The sequence below is a fragment of the Amblyomma americanum genome, chromosome 1 (genome assembly GCF_052857255.1).
Source record: "Amblyomma americanum isolate KBUSLIRL-KWMA chromosome 1, ASM5285725v1, whole genome shotgun sequence".
Lineage (NCBI taxonomy): Eukaryota > Metazoa > Arthropoda > Arachnida > Ixodida > Ixodidae > Amblyomma > Amblyomma americanum.
The window spans coordinates 360,201,541-360,215,874 of NC_135497.1; the positions used below are offsets into that span (position 1 = coordinate 360,201,541).

At 51.9% G+C, this 14,334-nt stretch overlaps 1 protein-coding gene across 1 annotated transcript in view; it reads left to right on the top strand.

Annotated features, from left to right (window-relative positions):
* The first annotated feature begins 220 nt into the window (after positions 1 to 220).
* Positions 221 to 14,334, top strand: part of LOC144121828 (uncharacterized) — a 24,903-nt gene continuing 10,789 nt past the window's right edge. Inside the window, exons 1-2 of the mRNA XM_077655243.1 lie at positions 221 to 857; positions 3,133 to 3,382. Coding sequence (XP_077511369.1) covers positions 221 to 857; positions 3,133 to 3,382 — 887 coding nt within the window. The remainder of the gene's footprint in view (positions 858 to 3,132; positions 3,383 to 14,334) is intronic.

Genomic DNA, 14,334 nt, shown 5'->3' on the forward strand with positions numbered 1-14,334 from the left:
CTACGATGTAGTCATCTGGCAGGTCACCGGTCTCCGAGCTACGCCAGGGCCTCGCCGTCTCGGTCCGACGCTGCGGCAGCAAACAGAGAGAACGAAGAGGTGGTGGCGGGCGCCGCCACTGGATTGCGAGCCCTCGGCCACCGAGGCTGCATGCACCGGAGAGCATCAAGCAGCTGCCAGAGCCGCCACTGGACTGCGAGTCCTTGGCCACCGAGGCTGCATGCACCGGAGAGCGGCAAGCCTGGCAGAGCTGCCACTGGACTGCGAGTCCTTGGCAACCGAGGCTGCATGCACCGGAGAGCGGCAAGCCTCGCAGAGCGGCCACTGGATTGCGAGTCGTTGGCCACCGAGGCTGCATGCACCGGAGAGAGGCAAGCCTGGCAGAGCCGCCACTGGACTGCGAGTCCTTGGAAACAGAGGCTGCATGCACCGGAGAGCGGCAAGCCTCGCAGAGCGGCCACTGGATTGCGAGTCCTTTGCCACCGAGGCTGCATGCACCGGAGAGCGGCAAGCCTCGCAGAGCGGCCACTGGATTGCGAGTCCTTGGCCACCGAGGCTGCATGCACCGGAGAGCGGCAATCCTGGCAGAGCTGCCACTGGATTGCGAGTCCTTGGAAACCGAGGCTGCATGCACCGGAGAGCGGCAAGCCTCGCAGAGAAGCCACCGGACTGCGAGTTCCAGGCCACCGAGGCTGCATGCACCGGAGAGCGGCAAGCCTGGCAGAGCCGCCACTGGACTGCGAGCCCCTGGCCGCCGAGGCTGCATGTACCGGAGAGGAGCAAGCCTGGCAGAGCCGTCAGCCGTGAGCCGTCCGCACATCGACCACCACGGTGCTTTGACGGCGAAGGCTTCTCTGGTGAGTTATGCTTACGGAGGGAAGAACCGAGAAATTGCAATCTTTCTTCTGATATTTTGGCCGTAGTATTCCTTCAAACCTGTTCATTACTTGACGATAGTCATATATTTTAATGTGGTCTGCGAGGAAATAGCAATACGTATACGAAATAGAATGCAATTTTCTGCAAACTGTTCTCCTCGTTCTTAGACGTATTACTGATGCGAAATTAGACCAGTGCACTTGCCTACTTTCGCATGGCTTTTGACCTAAATCTATCCATGACAACACGGTTTCAAGTCTTGGCACTCTTTCCTCAGCAAGTACCAGCCGCCATCGCGCACACTCAAGTTTTGTAACGCCGAAAGTTTACCGAATAAGGAAAGAGCAGACAAGCCATTAACTGGCCACGCATCCAAGACCCGTAAGGCAATCTTTATGCCTCACCAATAAATACCTCCGTCTCGTGTCAAGCGTACACGCTCCAATTAATGTTGCTGATATAGTTCGCTAAATGCTTAAAACAAGAAATGGTAAGCGTTGACACGATGTGATGCAAAAATGTGCGCTACCAGCACTGACTGTACATTTGGTTTTTACATTGGTCGCCTTCCCTTTACGTCTCTAAATTGGAGTTGCCGTCACTTTTTCCTTCCGCTGCTGCGTTCCGATGCGCACACGTACGCACATGCACTCGCGCGGCTCAACGGCAGTTGCCTCTTTTACAGAGACAGTTGAACGCATCGCGACCACATTTTCCTCAGATCCTCTTCGTCAATCTCATAACGCACACGCAGTCAATGATTTTTCACCAATAGAGTAGCTAAGAATGTAAAAATGCAGCCGCTCATCCACAGGGTTCGGCGCGCAATCACAGCTAAACGGTGGATTTTCAACCATGGCTTAATATGCGCCACGGATGCATACGCGCATAGCTCGTGCTAACACTGAAGCAGAAATATCCTCATTATTCTATAAAGGATTGTGCGGATTCATGGCGGAAGGGAAGTGTGCTCTGCATCACAATCTGTGTTAGCGCATCCTGTTCGAATTCAATTTCCACAGGTGGCCTTCCCCGGAAGGCAGAGTGGCTTGGCGGCAGTGCCTCAAATGGCAGCTCACTATAGTGCGTTCACATGAGGCTGCGCACTGAGGCATGCGGACAATAAGTACAGGTTGCAATGAGCTCTCGTATATATTGGGGAAATTATTCACTTACCGTGATTAGCCGAAGACGCCTTACACCTAAAGAGGCTTAAACATGAAGCTGCCGCTGCAGTGCCCCATACACTCAGTGATGACGTGTGTCTTGATGGTCCATGCTTATCAAAACTAAGCCACTCTCAGCAGTCATAAGAATGCGCCTTCATATCGCAAGTCAAAATCTTTTAGCAATGCAGAGCAGCCTGCTCCACCACATTCATTTGTGCTGGCCGGGCGTAAAACCTAGGCTGGGCTTCCCAAGATTCACCTCAACGAACCCAACTTGCGCAGCAGTCGTTAGCGAACAATACTGAGCTATGATTTTTCACTAAGGGATATTCATTAACTATGCTTTCGTGGCCGGGAGACTATTCAGCCACGGCTGTCAGCACTTATCAACGAGCCCTCTGGACGCCTTTCTCGAAGGCCATGAAGAGCATGTGCTGCACTTCATCTAATGCGTGTTTGTCGGCGCCCTGTCTAATGTGAGGCTGGACGCCTACGGCCTTCATCCGGATGGTTAATCCGTGGAACCGGCAGTTATGTTTTTGAGGGTTTAGTGGCATGGCTGCAATAGGTCATGCATGCAACCGCAGAAAGTCTGAAGCGTGCTTCTGGCGCGTTAAGAGCTGCGAGTCATATTCACCCTGCGCATCCTATCAAAGGACCTACAGAACAGGTGGACGAAGAATCGTCGCACCGCACTGACATCTTAAATTTGGCGCAAGGTATGAATGACATACCCCAGCAGTCAGAAACTAAGCAGGGTATAGCAAAGAGCGGCAAACAAGTTGCATAATAGAATCTCTGGCGGTGGAAAAAATAATCGATCAGGGGTCAACCGAAAACCAAACAGTGATAACGCAGGAACTATCATCGATGAACCGAAAATGTTCTGGACAGCACTTAATAATTTAAAGACGGGAGGATCTCTCAGCGATTTCGACGTTTGTATTTCACCCTTGAGCGCATTTTTGTGCGCCCACCAAATATTGATCTTATTTTCGGTCGCGTAAGTTAGGTTTGGGACATTGCTATAGCTCCTTTGTATTCGCGATTCATATCAGGTCACTTTCTAACCTGTTTGACGCAGCCGAAGGCCCAGACTCGGCTCTCCAGCGTACGGGGAGCTGCAGATCTCTGTCCGCTGTTCCGCCTACATCCACATGCACCATGGTGATTTCGCGGAAAGCGCCATCGGCTGCGCCAGTTACCTCCTCCACCACTGCTGCCACAGGGCTGGCAGTGCGACAAAAAAGAGGACGGCTCGGACGAAGCGGCCGAGGCTCTAAGCACGGGTGTTTCGGCTGTGCTGCTGCTTCTGCTTTCACCCGCGCAATTGCGTGAGTGGCATCCCAGATGCGCTTAAACAGTGCTCCTGAAAACGACGGTGAACTGAGTCAAAAGGATCATTATCGCGAAAGCTCGACACCTTATCACAACCTGAGCAGCTTCGCGAACCCCAGGCGGCAGTTGTAATGCACGAACGAGAGTGACTTGTTACGAATTCGGTAAAAATTAGAGACGCGCACATTGCGCCCAGGCTTGACAAGAGGTGCCCACTCCCTCCGCTTGATTGTTCCCCTTCATCATCCTTTCGACTGAATGCACTGCGGTCAAGGGACAGTGTGTTTTTTGTCTCCCTAGAAATGACTATAATGCATTTGCCATAGGAAAATGGCTGGTGTGCAGTGTAACACATCAAGGACGATGAGAGAACGGAACGACCACAGAGCGTTATACGCCGGAAATAAGACTTACCAAAAGCGCGTATCGGCGCTACTGCGTATGCGCAGGTTGCTCTAAGGCCGCTAGATGGCAGCAGGTGGCTGCTACCTGCACGCACGCCTGCCGCGTCGCTATAGCCAATCAGCACATGCGAACTGTTGGTGGGCGGTACGCGGTAACTAGTAGCGGACGGTGCGCGCTTGCCTGAAGTCTATTATGAAGCACCCACCAGCCTGCCGTTATGAACAGTAAAATGTATTTTAACACGTGTATCAACCCCGGTCGAGATGTCATTTTAGACGCTGCGTGTTTCGGAAAGGAAACATCAGAAGAAAAAGAACTATTTTAAATCATAGTATTTCTCCAGCATATGGTTTGCTTGCTGCCCTCCTTCCACTGGCGCCGCAAATCTGCAGTTATTGGGGGTTGTGACTCGAACCATCGCCTGTCACTAGTTTTCACCATGCCCGATTTAGTAGTGCTTGCTTGGCCTTCATAGAGCGAACCTTAAGACGTAGGTGGCTGTTCGTGCGTTGTGGGGCATGCCTCTGCAGCGGGCTCGGTGTAACCGAGCGAATGACAGCATCAGAGGATGAAAGAGATCAAATTAACGGAGAGCGAACCGGAGGATTAAAGAGCAGAATAGTGAATACAGCGCGAGGAGAGCAGCGGTAGCGTGAACACAGGTCGCGGCGGCCGGCGGCAAAAAAGTATATATTGTGGTGCCCCAGAAATGGTTCCAGAGTATATTTGCGAAACACATAATGCATGATGTATGTGGAGCTTAAGGCGAGTTGGAAGGAAAGTACGACATCCTGTGTCCGCGCCAGCTACTGGGGAGATTTGCTTGCAAATATTAACTGTATGCAATTCGCAGCTTCGTGTACTGCTAAATGCGACTGCAAGCATTTTATGCGATTCTACGAGTTCAATGCATTGTGCTTCGCAGATTGTGGCTCAATTCTGTATTATAATTGATTTCTGGGGAAAGGAAATGGCGCAGTATCTGTCTCATATATCGTTGGACACCTGAACCGCGCCGTAAGGGAAGGGATAAAGGAGAGAGTGAAAGAAGAAAGGAAGAGGTGCCGTAGTGGAGGGCTCCGGAATAATTTCGACCACCTTTGGATCTTTAACGTGCACTGACATCGCACAGCACACGGGCGCCTTAGCGTTTTTCCTCCATAAAAACGCAGCCGCTCAATTCTGTAGAAGTCCTATATTTTTCGCGCTGAAGATACTTATTTAATTTTCAGATGGATTAATTTTTAGCCCGTTTGATCATAGCCATGAGAAGTATTTACGGTCTGCGTCAGGCGCTCGCCTATGGCTCAAATACAGCAGCAGCTGCGCTCAAAAATCGCACTTCTGGTAAGCATTATCGTCGGCCAGTTCTCATTCCCCTCGTCCAAAGCCTTTTTTTTTCATTTTGTTCAGAAACTGTGCAGACGCAGGGGCTGCGGCAGGGAAACTAAAACTTAAAGTACCAAGCAGTTGTTTCGCTCTTGCTGACAGTGGTGTTTCAAAAAATATGAAACACGTCCGCACATTTCATTTGCACTGACAGATGTCTCAACAGATATTCTCTACCACACGCAGCAGAAGGCTGAGTGATGTCGTCGGTTCCAAAGTGCGTCCGCGTTCTATCCGCAATGAATTGTAGAGTCGAGCCCGGGTATATCGAATTATTCGCTGCATTGAACACACATATCTCTTTGAAGATCCTGTGTAAAAGTACAAGAATGTCGCGCAGTATATGCAACTCCAATTTTGTCGGTTATTCGCTATATCGAAATGCTCCCCGCGGCCTTGGAGATCTGCTGGCAGCGCTATAACTTTGAAGCTGCTTGATGAGGTGAACGTGTGGCGTGCTCAGGGGGTGACCGTCGGGCTCTTACACTCATTTTTCACGCCACACCGTGCACATGCAGGGAAGCCGGCTTAAGTAAACCCTAGCGGCGGTCCTTTCTTTTCTGCCGAAAGCATTGCGGAAACCAACTGTACCTTAATTTTAATGCCATTTAGATATTTGCTGTTCGCTGGTAACAGGAAAAGACATGATATGCAGTGACTAGTACAGATCATTCCGCTGCGTTTTTGATGTATAGCATGTTAGGCCTAGCGGCGATATGCGAGGGGTTCGCTTAAAGAATTGCGCCACTGGCATGAGTGCAATGTACTCTTCCTTCTAAGTTATAGATTAGCTTATTATTACCATTTTTATAGATGGAACTATATTGTGTTACTCTTCGAGCAAAAAATATCTGGGTTTCGCTGATCCTCTTTCTCTCTGTTAAATGCTTGGTATGCCCTACTTTTTTCTCCTCGTTACTGTTGCCAACTGGAAAAGGTTGCACTGAGGGCAATTTAGGCCGACCTTATATCGTAAAAGCTGGTTCAGACTCTTAGGTACCTGAGATCTTTCGTGTTTGCAGCCTTGATATGAGGTAGAGGAGGGGGTATTATATCTCGCTCCCACAGAAACAACTACTTTGCCGCAATCCCGTGGATACAGCTTAATTAAGGTGCAGACCTCGGCTTGGAAAGGCGAGTGGCATTGAGATCTCGATCTGTGGTGACCTTGATGGAGTTGAGGTTTTATGGAGAAGGTAAAACCATCGAGACGACTGCCATTCGTGATGCTGCGTCGCGACTTCTCGCGAAGCCGAATGCGATCACTTCTTCATTTCTGAACAGCGTAGTGTATATATATATATATATATATATATATATATATATATATATATATATATATATATATATATATATATATATATATATATATATATATATATTGTCACCGATAAACGGTCAAATCACTCAACGCCAGGTTTAATTAGACGTGCTACGCGTCCAAGACAGCAGGGAGCTCGTGCGAGGAAGACGAAAACCTCTAGCCCCTCGAGAGCGCAAGGCATGGCAAGTCCCATCTAAAACAGTTCGGCCGCGGCATGGCGCCACTGGATTCATTGGGACTGTGGCATCACTCCCCCTCTCTGAAGGGCAACGACTCGGTGCCGCAACAATGAGGAGCACGATGACAAGGGAAGACGCATGTGTCCGGCGGCTGGTGTGGACAGGCCTGAAGTGCTAGCGGGCGTGGTACGGCTTCATCCGTGCGACATGGACGACTTCGGGGGTCGGCTGTCGAGAGGAGCGAACTGTATCCTGGGGAAGAACTTCATAGTTCACCTCACTGACTTTGCGGAGTACCTCGTAGGGGCCAAAATATCGGCGTAGAAGCTTTTCGGAGCGCCCACGCATGCGTATTCGGCTCCAAACCCAGACATGTTCGCCGGGCTGGTAACTAACAGCTCGGTGGCGGAGTTTATAGCGGCGAGCGTCGAGGGCTTGCTTGTTCCGGATGCGCTGTCGGGCGAGTTGGCGGGCGGCCTCGGCGTGACGAACGAATTGGGCAGCACCCATAACAGATGAGGTACTACTAGTCGGGAGCAACATGGCGTGCAGCATGGTTGTGGCTTCGCGACCATGCACCAAACGAAATGGAGTGAAGCGTGTCGTTTCTTGCAGATCAGTGTTATAGGCAAATGTGACGTAAGGGAGTATGACATCCCAGTTGCGGTGGTCTGCGTCAACATACATGGAAATCATGTCGGCGATCGTTTTGTTGAGCCGTTCGGTGAGGCCGTTCGTTTGAGGGTGGTAAGCGGTTGTCTTGCGGTGACTGGTGCCGCTCAGGCGCATAACCTCCTGCATAAGGGCCGAGGTGAAGGCCGTTCCTCTGTCAGTTAAAACGATGGCGGGTGCACCGTGACGAGCACAATATTTTGAACGAAAAAGTTCGCAATTTCATCAGCGGTACCACGAGGGAAAGCTTTAGTTTCACAGTACCGGCTGAGGTAGTCGGTGGCGACCACAATGTAGTGGTTACCCAGCGAGGACTCCGGAAATGGGCCCAGTAAGTCCATGCCGACTTGGTGGAAGGGGACTTGTGGCGGATTAAAAGGCTGCAGTAGTCCGGCTGGCTTAGTCGGCGGCGTCTTGCGACGTTAGCACTCACGGCAAGTTCTGACGTAACGCTGGACAATTGAAGCAACCCTGGGCCAGTAGTACTTTTGGCGTATCCGCGCCAAAGTGCGAGAAAAACCTATGTGACCAGAATATGGGTCATCATGGCACGTCTGCAAACTTCGTCGCGCAAGGCCGCAGGTACGACGAGCAGATAGTCAGCTTCCTTCGGGTTGTAGGTTTTCTTATACAGAACGCCATCGCGCAAACAGAATGACGACAGTTCACGTGAGAAGATTCGCGGGGGTGACGCTGCGCTTCCTTCAAGATACTCAATGAGAGGCCATAGTTCACTGTCGTCCCTTTGGTGTTGAGTGAGGACGGACGTGGAGATGGCGCCGAGAAAAATAGAATCGTCGTCGGGATCAGCTCGGTTGTCCCCGATAGGAGCACGAAACAGACAGTCGGCATCACTGTGCTTCCTACCGGACTTATAAACGTTGGTGACATCGAACTCTTGAAGGAGAAGGCTCCAGCGTGCAAGCCGTCCCGAGGGATCTTTGAGGTTCGCCAGCCAACACCGTGAGTGGTGGTCACTGACAACCCTGAAATGACGGCCATATAAGTACGGGCGAAATTTGGTCACCGCCCACAGAACGGCCAGACATTCTTTTTCGCTGGTGGAATAGTTTGCCTCAGATCGTGACAAGGTGCGGCTCGCGTATGCGATTACGCGTTCGAGACCATCCTGCCACTGCACAAGGACCGCACCGAGGCCGATGTTGCTGGCGTCTGGTGTAGTTCAGTGGCGGCTGACTCGTCGATGTGTCCAAGGATGGGCGTACTTTGGAGACGAGTTCGGAGGTCTTCAAAAGCCTTCTGTTTCAGGCCCCAGAAGAACGGTTCGGAATCTTTCGTGAGGCGGATGAGGGGCTCAGCGATCCTGAAGAAGTTCTGCACAAAACGCCGATAATAGGCGCAGAGACCCAGAAAGCGGCGCACGCTTCGCTTATAGGTGGGCACAGGAAAAGCAGCCACGGCGGCTGTTTTATCGGGGTCAGGGCTAACCCCTTTAGCACTCACGATGTGGTCCAAAAACTTCAACCCTTCGAAAGCGAAGTGGCACTTTTCGGGCTTCAGGGAAAGTCCGACCGACCGAATTGCTTCGAACACAGCACGCAGGCGTCTCAGGTACTCTTCAAACGTATCAGAGAAGATGACAACGTCATCCAAGTACACGAGACAGGACTGCCATTTCAGATCGGCAAGAACGGTATCCATCATCCGCTGGAAGGTTGCAGGAGCCGAGCACAGGCCGAAAAGGAGCACTCGGAATTCGTACAGACCGTCCGGTGTAATAAAGGCGGTCTTCTCCCGGTCGCGTTCGTCCACCTCGATTTGCCAATAGCCGCTGCGTAAATCTAGCGATGAGAAGTACTTGGCGTGGCGCAGCCGATCCAGGGAGTCATCAATGCGCGGCAGAGGATAAACATTTTTTTTGTGACTTTGTTTAAACGTCGGTAATCAACGCAGAACCGTAGGGTTTCATCTTTCTTTGCTACTAGAACAACAGGCGACGCCCATGGGCTCGTCGACGGCTGTATCACGTCGTCCTGGAGCATTTCTTGAACTTGGCGGCGAATGGCATCACGCTCCTTTGAAGAGATCCGGTAAGGCGGCTGACATAACGGCCGCTGGTTGGCGTCGACTATAATTCTGTGCTTATTGAGCGGTGTCTGCCTAACCTTAGAGGTCGAGGCGAAGCAGTCACAGAAAGACTGGATAACGCTTTCGAGGCAGCGTTTCTGATTAGACGGGAGGTTCGGGTTCACGTCAGTTTTTATGGGAGTGGTCGGTGCCTCCACTAATGCCGAGGCATCGGACAAAGCGTGCTGTCCCGAGAATTCGCCGAGTTCTTCGAAATACGCAATAACTGTTCTGCCAGGCAAACACTGAGGTCAGAGCCAAAATTGGTTACCAAGAGCTCAGTTCTGCTATTGTTCAGCTCGACAATTCCGCGAGCAACACAGACTTGCCGACCGAGGAGCAGCGACATGTTGGTTTCAGCGATGCCACGAGTACCAGTGATGTTGTCGCAATCTACGGTAACAAACATGCTAGCTCTTGAAGGGATTAATACGTGGTCGTCAAAGACGCGTAACTTAGTCCCGCGTGGCTCAGGATCGCCGTAAACAGGGGGTTGAGTGGCAAATGACACGACTAGCTCCTGAAGGCTGATGACAGCACCGTACTCCCGAAGGAAATCCAAACCAAGTATCAGGTCTTTGGAGCACTCCGGTAGCACGGCAAAGCAACCAGGGAAAGAAGCACCGCGGAGCTGGATTGGTGACGTGCAGACGCCAATTGGCGTAACCACATGACCGCCGGCGGTGCGGATCTGGGGTCCAGACCAAGGGGTCAGCACCTTTCTGAGGGCCGTAACTAGCCGACTCCTCATTACAGAAAACTCAGCGCCGGTGTCCACAAGTGCGGTCACATCACGATTATCAGCGATTACTGGGATTTCGGCAGACACCAGTCGGTCGCAGCATGTCGTTGACGTTGAGGTCGTCGGGTCAGGTCGTCGTCGGTCGGATCGTAGCCGCAAATCGTCGGGTGGAGGCTCTTGACTTGATCCAATAGCGGCGGCCCTACCCCCGGGGGACGCCGTCTTCAGTTTTCCCGATGTGGGGACGCGCCTCTGAACTGGCTAGAAAAAGACTGGCGGCTTGGCGAAGAAAACCGCCTTGGGGATGGCGAACGGGACTGGCGTCGCCGCGAGGTCGTTGGCTGCACGTTATCGGACAGATACTGCTCGATGTCCCACGGCCGTTTTCCGTAGCGTGGTCGAGGTGCGTCAGGTGAAAACCCCCTTAAGCCCATTCTGCGGTAGGGGCAGTGGCGGAGGATGTGTCCGGGCTCCCCACAGTGGTAGCAGAGCGGCCTAATGTTTGGCGTACGCCAAACGCGCGCTTTGCTCATGGTGGACAGGGGCTCCTGTGGTACGACGGGTACAGCTGCAGTTGGGTACCGCAGTGAAGGAACAGGAGTGACGGGAGAAAATGCTTGACTCTCTGGCCCAGGACGACTTTGTAGTGCTTGACTGTATGTCATCACATAGGGCGCTGGCTGCGGAGCTGGTGGCGACTGAACAGCTCGCCGGACTTCATCTCGGACCACGTCCGGTAAGGCAGCGACGCTTGCCTGTGGAGCTTCGAAGCGAAATTTCTCGAGTTCTTTGCGCACCAGGCTCCTCACAAGCTCTCGATGCTCCTGAGTGGGTAACGACGTGGGCGTGAAGTGGTGAGCGGCTGCTACACTAGCCTGACGACCTTAGTGCGCGCCCCTTTCATGCAGAGAACGCTCCATGCTTGTTGCCTCCTTGGAAAAGTCGGCCACAGTTCTTGGCGGGTCACGTACCAGTCCGGCAAACAATTGCTCTTTGACGCCGCGCATTAGGTGGCGTACCTTCTTGTCCTCGGGCGTAGCAGGGTCGGCGCGATTGAAGAGTCGCGTCATGTCCTCGATGAACATGGCGACACTCTCGTTCGGCTGCTGCGACATCGATTGCAAGGCGATTTCAGCCTTCTCCTTTCGTTCGCTGGTGTTGAACGTGGCTAAGAGCTCTCGGCGAAAGATCTCCCAGTTAGTGAAGGAAGCTTCGTGGTTCTCATACCACGTCTTGGCCGAGTCCTGTAGTGCGAAGTACACGTTCCGCAATTTGCGCTCGCCGTCCCAATCGTTGAAGCCCGCCACACGGTCAAAGCTGGCCAACCAGTCTTCGACGTCCTCAAACCTCTCACCGTGGAATGATGGGGGCGACCGAGGTGAGTGAAGGACAAACGGCGGGGCATTCCCGGAATGCTGACTCCTCTGGCTAGCCGTAGCGGACGTCATGACCCTTGGTGGTCTTGCGAGTTGAACGAACTCTGGTTGTAGGCCTCGCAGGCGGGGGCTCGCCTTGTGGACTGGTGTTGTAGCCACGCGTTGAGAACCGACGTCAAGAGTGTCCTCGAGGTCAGCGTACATGGATCGTTCTCGGCTCCTCCACCAAATGTCACCGATAAACCGTCAAAGCACTCAAAGCCAGGTATAATTAGACGTGCTACGCGTCCAAGACAGCAGGGAGCTCGTGCGAGGAAGACGAAAACCTCTAGCCCCTCGAGAGCGCAAGGCATGGCAAGTCCCATCTAAAACAGTTCGGCCGCGGCATGGCGCCACTGGATTGATTGGGACTGTGGCAATATATATATATATATATATAACTATATATATAACTTGTCTGCCAATAGCTTAACGAGGGTCTCGGTTCTGGCAGTCTTGATGCCACAGGTAGCATAAGAGGGCTCTCGCACAGTTTCCGCCCTCACCGTTAGATGACGTTCTACGTCACGCTCGCGGTATTAGAGGACGTGCTACGTCCGCCGCTATGGTCGAGGGTGGCGCTGGTGAACACTCTCAAGGCTCGCTTACACCCAGTAAACATAAATACCCACGAGAGCAGCAGGTTGGACAGCCGTCGCCGTAGCTCAGTTGGTAAGAGCACCGGACGCGATATTCGGAGGTCGTGGGTTCGGATCCCACCGGCGGCATGGTTGTTTTTTCTGCTGCTTTATAAGTAATTTTCTTTAAGCGATTTATTAATCTTAGTATTATTATCCCACTGATAAGCGCAACGCATTAATAAAAAAAAATTAACGTTCCCCTATGCACCTTTGTTTCGGTGACTGTTGGCTCCATTCATAAATTTGTCAAACCGGCCCCTCATTTCCTTTAACTTGTCTGCTAATAGCTTAACGAGGGTCTCGGTTCTGGCAGTCTTGATGCCACAGGTAGCATAAGAGGGCTCTCGCACAGTTTCCGCCCTCACCGTTAGATGACGTTCTACGTCACGCTCGCGGTATTAGAGGACGTGCTACGTCCGCCGCTATGGTCGAGGGTGGCGCTGGTGAACACTCTCAAGGCTCGCTTACACCCAGTAAACATAAATACCCACGAGAGCAGCAGGTTGGACAGCCGTCGCCGTAGCTCAGTTGGTAAGAGCACCGGACGCGATATTCGGAGGTCGTGGGTTCGGATCCCACCGGCGGCATGGTTGTTTTTTCTGCTGCTTTATAAGTAATTTTCTTTAAGCGATTTATTAATCTTAGTATTATTATCCCACTGATAAGCGCAACGCATTAATAAAAAAAAAATTAACGTTCCCCTATGCACCTTTGTTTCGGTGACTGTTGGCTCCATTCATAAATTTGTCAAACCGGCCCCTCATTTCCTTTAACTTGTCTGCTAATAGCTTAACGAGGGTCTCGGTTCTGGCAGTCTTGATGCCACAGGTAGCATAAGAGGGCTCTCGCACAGTTTCCGCCCTCACCGTTAGATGACGTTCTACGTCACGCTCGCGGTATTAGAGGACGTGCTACGTCCGCCGCTATGGTCGAGGGTGGCGCTGGTGAACACTCTCAAGGCTCGCTTACACCCAGTAAACATAAATACCCACGAGAGCAGCAGGTTGGACAGCCGTCGCCGTAGCTCAGTTGGTAAGAGCACCGGACGCGATATTCGGAGGTCGTGGGTTCGGATCCCACCGGCGGCATGGTTGTTTTTTCTGCTGCTTTATAAGTAATTTTCTTTAAGCGATTTATTAATCTTAGTATTATTATCCCACTGATAAGCGCAACGCATTAATAAAAAAAAATTAACGTTCCCCTATGCACCTTTGTTTCGGTGACTGTTGGCTCCATTCATAAATTTGTCAAACCGGCCCCTCATTTCCTTTAACTTGTCTGCTAATAGCTTAACGAGGGTCTCGGTTCTGGCAGTCTTGATGCCACAGGTAGCATAAGAGGGCTCTCGCACAGTTTCCGCCCTCACCGTTAGATGACGTTCTACGTCACGCTCGCGGTATTAGAGGACGTGCTACGTCCGCCGCTATGGTCGAGGGTGGCGCTGGTGAACACTCTCAAGGCTCGCTTACACCCAGTAAACATAAATACCCACGAGAGCAGCAGGTTGGACAGCCGTCGCCGTAGCTCAGTTGGTAAGAGCACCGGACGCGATATTCGGAGGTCGTGGGTTCGGATCCCACCGGCGGCATGGTTGTTTTTTCTGCTGCTTTATAAGTAATTTTCTTTAAGCGATTTATTAATCTTAGTATTATTATCCCACTGATAAGCGCAACGCATTAATAAAAAAAAATTAACGTTCCCCTATGCACCTTTGTTTCGGTGACTGTTGGCTCCATTCATAAATTTGTCAAACCGGCCCCTCATTTCCTTTAACTTGTCTGCTAATAGCTTAACGAGGGTCTCGGTTCTGGCAGTCTTGATGCCACAGGTAGCATAAGAGGGCTCTCGCACAGTTTCCGCCCTCACCGTTAGATGACGTTCTACGTCACGCTCGCGGTATTAGAGGACGTGCTACGTCCGCCGCTATGGTCGAGGGTGGCGCTGGTGAACACTCTCAAGGCTCGCTTACACCCAGTAAACATAAATACCCACGAGAGCAGCAGGTTGGACAGCCGTCGCCGTAGCTCAGTTGGTAAGAGCACCGGACGCGATATTCGGAGGTCGTGGGTTCGGATCCCACCGGCGGCATGGTT